Genomic DNA, 10104 nt, shown 5'->3' on the forward strand with positions numbered 1-10104 from the left:
GTGTGTACCAGGGACAGGTGCAGATCCCAGAGCCGGCCACCAATAACACGTCAGTTAGAGCTTCTGAAAGGCCGTGTCTCGGAGTTACGAGCTGCATGTAAACCAGTAGGCACTTTTTATTGGTGGTGGGTTTAAATTAAACTACATTTGTGAATATGAGGCTACGCAAACACAAACACACACACACAATCAGACACACATACACACAAAAAAAGGGATGTTCCCAGAGTTTGGTAATGAATGACGCATTTGACAACGAGCCACAACCCAGCTTTTTCCCCCCAGAGAGTATACGGAAAAACACTTAGAGTAAAACAACACCTATAATATCATTAGAAGTCCTCCAAACACCTCATTTCCTAAAATGATAATGTAACTGCTCTCACCTCGAGCACGCCAGGAGAGATTTAGGGATACGCCAGATTTCATGTCACGTCTTCAAGTCCAAGAGTAGTTTTTGTAAACAAACTCTGGCTTTGGCAAAATACTACATTGTTTGCTACCTAGTATTTTAACTATATGCACATGTAAGGGTAAAGTTTTGGCTCGGTTGCAGTCATCTATAATTCAGACTGCAAAGAGCCTTCACACATAATAGTGTAACAGCCTTGAATCAATGGGAGATGACTGCCTGCAGTGTAAGCCAGTGGGGGTAGGATGTTTACAGGCCAACAACGCAGCCTCATGTGGTCCACCATTATAATTACACCCAAGGGCAGATCTTTTTCTAAAACAAATTAAAAACCCAAACAGGCCCTGTAAAAAGCATAACGGATATCAAGTAAATAAGAGAAACGGTACGAGGGTGCGCGTTAACCAAAATCGCTCACACACATAAAAAAAAAAATCAGCACTTTCAACAGTTTATCTGCCAGCTTTGCTAATGCTCCTCTGTTATGTTAAAAACAGACTCTTTATCGGCTCCAGTTAACGAGCGCAGAGCCATGAGAACTGACTCCTGCACACAAATACTCCATGAGAACCTTGAGTGAGAAGGCGACGGGAGAAAGTTTTGGCTTTGGCAAAAAACTATTCAGTTTAGAGCGTCAACATACTTTCTTGTATATAAATGTTACTACGGCCTTAAGGGTTTAGTTGCTGTGCCTGTCCATTGACCGCCAGGCCTCATCATCATCATTATCATCATCATCATCGGTAACTGCTCTATTCTGCAGGGGAGAGGCTGGTCAATGGTAGGTGACAGAGGCTGCAGGGAGCAGGAGAGATCCACAATCAATCCTTTCCCTGGCCCAATGAGACTCATCTAGGATAAAGCAAGTTAATAATGATCCCCAATTAGGCTGTTAGGAGGAATACACACAAACACACACACACACACACATAAATGCATACACACACTCACACGGTTGAGGTGCAGAAACTATCCTTCATACAGACAGAACACTAATTTGCCCTTAGGTGAGTGACACGCAGTGTGACGTTTGGGTTACGTTTGACGGACAGAGACTTTTTGTATGACTCATACACCAGCTGACTATCTGTCTGCACAAACACACATACACACAAACACACATACACACATAGAGAGCAGATGACATAGGGGCAGAGATGTGAGAGCCAGTCCCCAGCTGCTGTGGGTCTACCTCCATCTGGAGCATAGGCTAGTGTCCCCTGTCACCAGCCCTCCATCATCAACATCCCTGGTCACTTTAACGCCCTACACCCTCCCACTCACCCGTCCCCCCCAATCCCCCCCTCTATTTCACCAGAACCCGTCAGTGAGAGGCTTGTTATGCTAATCTAGTCTTTGGACGACTGACGCTTTCTAGTAGTGGTAAGCCATCAACATGACAGACTGTGAGTGCACCACCCCCTGCCCATCCAACCTGATTCCTCAACTCAGTGTCAGAGAATCATCACTAACCTTCACTAAACGGCCTCCAGACTCCCAGACTCACCTTCTCAATTAATCCCTTTCTCAGACTGGATTAGGTTGGCCCTGCTGAACCATTCTTTGACCAGATATACCAGTGGCAGGTTTTACAATGACAAACTGGACTGTTGTTTGGGTTCATGCAAGTCTTAGGCATCTAAAATCACTCCCTATTTGCTAGCCTGAGAGTCAAATTCCCTCAAAAAGTCCCACAATGGAACAAGAAACTATCCGTAGTATGTACTTTACTTCTGCTAAAAAAAAAAACCCACAATGAAATGCACTGATTTTGATAGATTATAATTACAGTTATGCATCACTACACTTGATGTCACAAAAATGACGATGATTCATAAGTTCCAAGATCTTAATTTACTGCTGACGATAGAGTAAATGAACATCCAGTCACACGTTTATTATGAAGGGAATAGTGAATGAGGGAACAAGGAGCTGACAACAGAACAGGGTTAATACTAGAGCTGCAGTGATTAGTCAACTAACTGATCGACAGAAAACTCATTGGCAACTACGTATTTTGAAAATCTATTTATTGTATTAAAAGTGAAAATTATCTTATTCCAGTTTCTCAAGTGTGAGAATTTGCTGCTGTTCTTCATCTTCTGTGATAATTAACTGAATATCTTGGGGTTCTCTGGAAAGCTGGTTGGACAAAACAAACTATTTGACCACCATGGACATTTTTCAATATTTTAGGCCAAACAATAAATTAATTAATTGAGAAAATAGTCCTTGTAAATACTTTGTGATTTAAGCTTGTGCTGCCAACAAAGAGACTTTTTGGGACCACAAGATTTCCTTAAGGCACGTTTTAAGATTAGTATAAAAAATACTTAGAATGATAATGCGTGATATGGTTTTACCACAAAAAGTTCAATTATGCTACAATTAAATCTATTTAAATCTAGTCTTTCTCACTGAAATATCCAAAAAGTTTTGCTACTTGACACAAAATGTCTACTACTTCACTGAAAAGTCATAGTGTATGTGCACCTCACACTTGTGTGAGTTGGATTTTGGACCACAGTTGGTTTCTAAACTAGTTGTAATGTCACTAAATCCTACTCATACATCCATGTCTTAAACTCAAATTAAAGGTGGGCAAAGAGAAACTTTCCCCCTTCAGCAGATTAATGTCAAAACAGCCCTCTAGTGTCAAACTCTGCACCGACATCAGTCTACACAGTAAAGCTCAAACATCCAAGTGGAGGGGGGGACTAAGAGTTTATGCTTAATCCAAGAAATTGTAGTTAGAAGACTGTGTGATAGCTCCAGAAAACGGATTGTTTTGTCGAACTATTATTTCCAAAGAATTAACCTTTAATGTTCAACACACAGCTTTAGGCAACCAGTGAACTTCAAACTAATATTGACTTTCTGTTATGTGTAAGCCATATCAAAATTGATCTCTGTGGAAGATGCCCCAGGCGCTGTGGGCCCAAAGGGAGAAATAGAGCTATCAGTCAGCAAAGGAGTGGATTGGCAGCGGTGACTGACGAACCAACTGGTGCCAGCCTTGGCTTGAACAAGCTCCTACAGGCTGTAGGATGACGTTCCAACTGTCGGCAAATGACACACTGCAACACTCAGGCTTCACTTTATGTGGTATGGATATGATTAGAGTGGTGTTGAGACTCAGCCTAAATAGGTAGTTAGCTGAGGATTATAAGACCTCGCAAACAAGCAACATTAGCCTGAGTACCCATGGTCCCACAACAGCTAGGCCCCTTCTTGCTTTCATTTGAAGCGATAGCTAACTTTCCCAGCGCTGGGAAAAACACAATGAAAGGTTTTTTAGGGCCTTTTTAAAGCCATCGTCCGTTAGCAATGTGGCAGCCCACCATGGGCACACAGACACAAACACAGGCATTCTGGGTAATTACTGCTAACGACCCCGCCGCTTGTTAGCCAGACCTCCTATTTTTGCCATCGCTGTGCCAACACCCTGGGCCTGTGACATCAGAGCTTGTTTTGTTGTGGGTCAACTTTGCATGCGGACGCTTTTAATGACACCAGACAGTGGTAGAAGTGTGTGTGTGCAAGCAAATGTTAGCATGCCTGAAGAACCAGTGTCTAATATAACTGTGTCTACGCAGGAAAGCGTTTGCACAGAGATTACAACTCTGTATGGATGTGTGTGTGTGTGTGTTTGTGTGTGTATGTATGTATAACAGGACACAGCTGGGTCAGGCAGGGCTAAAGCCAAGACACTGGTCAATGTGCAAGAATGAAAGCCAGCAGGATGCCCATGAGAAGAAAGTGAAAGTTTTTTTGATTGCTCTTTTTAAAAAGGGTTATGACTCCCGCTATTCAGATCCCACGGTTGCCTGCCAAACCTCTAGTGACGCACACAACATACACACACACATTTCTGTGTAAAAACGCCACCTCACACACCACACATACACGAAAGGATTCAGTTTATATCAAAAGAAAAATCTAAATTAAAAATAAAAACAAATACAGAAACCACAAAAAGAACAGGCTGTGTCTGCAAAAGTTTAAGAGTATGGGAGATCACAGCAAGTCTGTGCTGAGGGTGTTGTTATCCTCAGGGAATAAAATACATTTGAATGGACAGTGCCTTTTTTAAAGTCAGTTCAATAAAGTGTATATACGAGACATACTCAATCATAATAATAAAATATAATATAAATATGATTTATTATTGTTTAGTCTGTCTGAAACAGCGGAAGTTGTTTTTTTTCTTAATTAAAATTAGGTATGAAAGTATTCTCTATTTTACCTTTATATTAGAATAACTATTAAGAGTTGGACATAGAGCTAAGCTGATGTCATCCATAATACTTTCTCTTGCACACACACACATAAACCTCATGAGTATGACAATGCCCTATTTGGGTAGGGTGCCATCTCCTGGTTGGAACAGAGCATATAACTTTATATCGCACCCAGGGATGTGGAAAGTGGGGGATGAGGGGGTCGGAGGTGGGGGATACAGGTCTCTGTTATTTCCCATGAAGTTTCGACATGCTAAAACCCTCTTTCATGACCTGTATATCGCCAGAGGTTTAGCCTTGCTTCAAGGTCACGCCATCACCACCAACTTCCATTCCTTAGCTCAAAATGGGGCTGAATGTCTCGGTCATATGAGGGCTGCAACTAACCATTTCTTTTCTGATTAATCAATCGGTTTATTTACTTTTTTTTTATGGATTAACTGTTTTGCCTATAAAATGACAGGAAATACTGAAAAATGCCCATCACAACTTCCCAAAGCCCTAGGTGACATCTTTAAATTACTTGTTTTGTCCGGCCAACACTCCAAACCCCATAGATTTTCCATTAAGAAGATAAAACAGAAAATAAAACGGAGGCTGGAGCAAATGTTTGCTATTTTTCCTTATAAATGACTTACATTGATTCTCAAAATCACTTTTCAATATTTTTTTACGAGGATTTTCTGCTATTGTGCGCTGAAGTAGCTGTATGCACTTATATGACTCATGGCAGTCTGGAGGTGACACTGGGTGGGCGGATGTGTGCAGCATGTGTGCATGCGTGTGTCAAAGAACAGTGTCTGCAGTGCTAGTTGCAGAGGCCAGAGGTAGCAGGTAAATCATTGGTCTTCTCAGGCTAGTAAAATAGGCTTAGTTAAGAGACAGGAGAGGAAGAACGTTCACAGAGGACTGCACACACAAACTGCGCACTGTCTATAGTATGTAAACAGTGTGTGTTAAGAGAGAGTAACAGGCTTAAGGCTCTGATCTCGCTGACTGCAGTCGGCCTGTTCTCCAGACGCCAGCTGGTAAACATGCCAGTGTGGGCCAAGTCTGTGTTAGAATGGAAGAGGGCAGGCGCTACAGTGTGTATTGTGCATGAATTAAAGATTGTGCAATAAAAAGCAAATTGAGTATGATCAGAGCTAGTAGTCAGATGTGGAGGAGTGTCATGATGTACCATACCATACCGGCATACCTGAATGAAAGAATTGTGTGTGAGTAAGAGGGAGAAAGAAAGACAGAGAGATAGACAGCTTTACTGCAATGTGTCTCCTTCATGTCTTATCTCCCTCCTCTCTTCTCTTGCACTCCATGTGAGGGCAGTTTCTCTCCTCTTTATGACCCTTTATCTGACATGAAAGGCACTAACATGGGATACCCGCCATTACCGCTCCATCAACATGAAAAGCTCTGACACGGGATTCTCCACTGCGGCTCAACCCATTAAGGACGACTGGCGATCCTGTGCTCTGTCAAGAAGCCGTCACAAGCAGACAGCACCGACATAATGAGGACTTAAAACCTTAACCTTGCCTTTAAGACCCCTGGTCAAAAGCAGCAATAAAACCTCAAGAGGGCACCTACTGGCTGGCCCGCTCAGTAATTACAACCCATGTCCTAGCACTAACCCAAAAGGTCCCATAGTTTATATATACAAAAGAGTGTAAGATAGTTCAGAAGTAAGACTGAGGGGTCATAGGCCTAACACTATGGTTTGGTATTCTCAATTGACCAAACTAGCAGTCTGATTCTGCTTTTGATACTGCCAAAAAACCTACTCTCGATCTCTTTCTATATTGCCTGATCAGTGGCAAGGGCCTTAAAGAGAGAAATAAAGCCTTATTACAAATATTTAATATGTTCTCTTCATCTTCCACTTTTGTTGATCTTTAGCAACCACTGGCTGGAATATTTTGGATAATATAACAAAGCAGAAAGAGTAAATTACATGCGAGTTATCACAAAATCAAACATGCAGAGATGGACTTTCTTTTTTTGGGTGACACATTACCTCCTGACACAGGAGCATCCATGAACACGGCTCCCATCTTCTCTGCAGCGAGTGCCATCTCTCTTGAGACGGCGGGGTCAATGGTGGAGGAGTCAATCAACAGCGTACCCTTCTTCACCTTCCTGAACGGGGCAAGACAAAAAGCATTAAAGCATGTTGTCTGTTTGTACATTAAACAACTGTGCCACTCTTTTAAAGAGGCAGGGTGGGGCTGTATCAATGTCACAAATGACACAGCCTGTTATAGTACAGTTTGCTTACTTGAGGATGCCATTTGGGCCTGTGTAGACTTCTATGACATTGGGACTGGAGGGAAGCATTGTGATGATGCGGTCTGCTCTCTCCGCCACATCTGCTGGAGAGTCTACTACCTGAATATTGGAGTCATCAACAATAAATAAACACCTTCATGAAAAAATGAAATGCATTATAGCTCTTATTTATGGCAACCTGTTGGCTCAGACGCACATATTAGCTTAGTAACCGTTTTAATGACGCTGCAGTGAGTTTCAATGAAGGGTGGTAAAAGCTTGCAAATACTTGCCAATATGGAGTGTGTTCTTGGCTTGTTAAATGTAAAGTTTTATAAGCTATATATATCCTATTCAATTTTAAAATGTCCATAGGTGATGTGTAATTGGCTGAGTGTTACCTGGGCACCAGTGTCCTGCAGCTCCTTGCGAGACTCAGGGAAGACATCAGTGGCAATAATGGGATAACCATTCTTTAACAGGTTTTTGGCCATTGGAGTGCCCATGTTTCCCAGACCAATAAACCCCACTGGTGTTTTTGAGGCCATTGATCGTGACGACACTGAGGGAAAATAGCAACAAAGATGCTATTTGAGGTTTGAGAAAGAACGTGAGGCATTTTGTTAAGCTGAAGTCCAGAGCAATATAAATGCTAACAATCCCCAGTTCAGTTCATAAACAAAATGTGTGCAATCACATACAGTAGCTATCTTACTTGCAGTCGATTAGTTTGATTCTGGTTACCCAACGAAGGCAAGGCAAGTTTATTTGTAAGGCAGAGGAAAAGTGTTTTACATAAAATGAAGGTAAGACTACTTTCCACCATGAAAACCATGGGTCCCTGTGGCTAATGACTGTCAGTTTAAATGGCAGTGAAACTGTAAAAAGCTGCTATCCTAATATTTTCCAGAAGGAAATGCTCTAATTAGAATCAATAAGAACACAGCAAATCTTAACACTGTAACTTACAGACGGCTTTTGGGCAGTCTGGCCAAGCTATTAAACACTGCTGGCTCAGCCAAGGTCCAGCCAGGTTAACAGATACTAAACAGAGCGAAGCAAGTAGACTACAACAACAGGATTAGTCATGGATAGTGAGGCTTGAACAGAAAGCCTTACCTTAAATTCACCCCTTCAACTAATAATAGTGAAATAAAATGAAATCTAGTAAGATGTCTCAGTAAGTCTGCTATAATGCTGAAATAGAAACAACAATTGAACAGATGTCTCCTCCAAGCAGACACGTAGCATTGGCACTGTCTGTCTTGCAGTTCACAGTTTGTCCTCACACCTATGTTCTTCCCTCAAGGAGGGAATCACATCATCCTTACAATATAGTTACTGAAACATGTCTGATCTGATGCTAGTTGAAAGAACTATTATATCTGAAGTCAAGAATAAACCTTTTAATGTTTAAAAGTTAAACTACACAGTTTTCGTCTGTGCAACGGATGCTTCTGGTCTCCACGTCGTGGGTTAATTCCTGATAATGGACGCCTCGTTGGGCACTCTCCTGTACATTACTACTGAAATGTTTTATAAATGCAAGAGAAAAAAGAGCAGATCTTTTGGTTGGTATGGAAATATTGTTCCTGATGACACATTTCAGTTCAAGCTAAAATATATTTTTTCTCCAATCCTCACCTTATTTTCCTGCCCGTTCTCTGCATGTACTAAATATATATATATATTTTAGTTATGTATAGTCCTCAGTACCAACAGAACGATGAATGTTACACTGTTTGCTCAGGTTGTATAGTCATCAAGTGTAAAACAATACAATGGCTGTTTTGTAATAACTTTAACTAGGTCTGTAACTAGTATTTATTTAAATCCCCAGTGATTTGTTGTTTAGTCTATCATTTCTACAAAATCCCCCTGTAAATCTGAGTTAACAATTATATAAAACAAAGATCTTTAATCTTTACAGAAGCTAAAATGGGAAAAAAATGGAAAATGTTTGCATTTCAGCACTAGTATTAATCTTGGCATGTAATATTAACATGACTGTTCACTGCCACGGATTCATTTACTTTAACTCTAAGCCCTGAAGTATAAGGCCACTGGAGGCATTAAGTAATTTGCCTTTCTGCTCTAAAGTCTTTATTCAGTCTATTATAGCATACTTTAGGTTAAGTGAGGCTACTAGAGGGTTTATCTATGTATCATCTATCAATAGACTACCTATTCATTCTGATATAATAATAACCTTGCCTAATATGTTCACATAAGTATGTCAACACATTTGAAGGGGGTTATCGGCATTACTTTACAGTACAGTGGACTTTGAGACTGGCTGTACAGTACTGAGGCCAAGACCATGCCTGCTTTGTAAAGGCATAGCTCGGGGGGACGGGAAGCACTATATTGGGGCCTTTAGAACCACTGCAATGCAATGCCTGGATACATTAAAGAAAAACACAGTAACAGTAACACTCACAGAGAGTTACAAGTAGTGTAAGGTCAGTTGCATCTTAGAGAATCATTCAAATGAACATTCATTGTTGCTGATTCAGAAAACATAGTTGTGTCTGGCATTGTAGGATGGGCAGGGAGGAGTGGATAGAGTAGGCGTTGATGCAAGCAAAGACTGATCCCTGAAGGTGTGTAATGTACAGCAAAATTGTTGTATTGAGAATAGCAACAAGCTCATATAATCAGAACCCAATACACATCTTATACATAGCCCAGAGGTCTATAAAGACATCATGGTCAGCTAAAAGTGAGCTCTCACTGGCCATTGCTTCACATTTCACTACGCTCATGTCCATTAAGCACATTGTCCTAACATACTGCATGACTGAACACCACACAGCAGGCGGCCAACTCAGGGACATTGTGTCCAGACTTTAACACTAACTAGCACCGGCAGTAACTATATCCATACTTTCTTCAGAGGGCTAACAAGCTAGCGTACACACTGGAGCAGACAATGTTCCGCCTACATTTTCCTCTGAACACGCATTCATGACCGGGAAAAACGGCACAAGGGAACAACATAAGCGGATACGTTACCGAAGGCAAGGTCGACATGCTTAGTCCACCTTAACAATACATTTCGCGACCCTCTAAACAACGCAGCCATGCTTCTTTCCCCTTGACCTCGGCGTACAGTGACAGCTGTCAAGCCAGGAAAGCCCAACCAAACTGTTATGATTGCCCTTGTTTTCCGCCAATCGCAGCTCT

The 10104-nt window shown here is 41.4% G+C and overlaps 1 protein-coding gene across 1 annotated transcript in view; it reads right to left on the reverse strand.

Annotated features, from left to right (window-relative positions):
* The window catches only part of hibadha (3-hydroxyisobutyrate dehydrogenase a), a 21980-nt gene extending 11903 nt beyond the window's left edge, over nucleotides 1-10077 (reverse strand). The window contains exons 1-4 of the mRNA XM_035681583.1: nucleotides 9934-10077; nucleotides 7320-7480; nucleotides 6929-7038; nucleotides 6668-6789 (exon numbers count right to left, since the gene is read on the reverse strand). Of these exons, the coding sequence (XP_035537476.1) occupies nucleotides 6668-6789; nucleotides 6929-7038; nucleotides 7320-7480; nucleotides 9934-10003 (463 nt within the window). The 5' untranslated portion in view covers nucleotides 10004-10077. The remainder of the gene's footprint in view (nucleotides 1-6667; nucleotides 6790-6928; nucleotides 7039-7319; nucleotides 7481-9933) is intronic.
* Between the last annotated feature and the right edge of the window lie 27 nt (nucleotides 10078-10104).

Source organism: Morone saxatilis, unplaced genomic scaffold, assembly GCF_004916995.1.
Source record: "Morone saxatilis isolate NCDOM2014 unplaced genomic scaffold, NCSU_SB_2.0 Contig9, whole genome shotgun sequence".
NCBI lineage: Eukaryota > Metazoa > Chordata > Actinopteri > Moronidae > Morone > Morone saxatilis.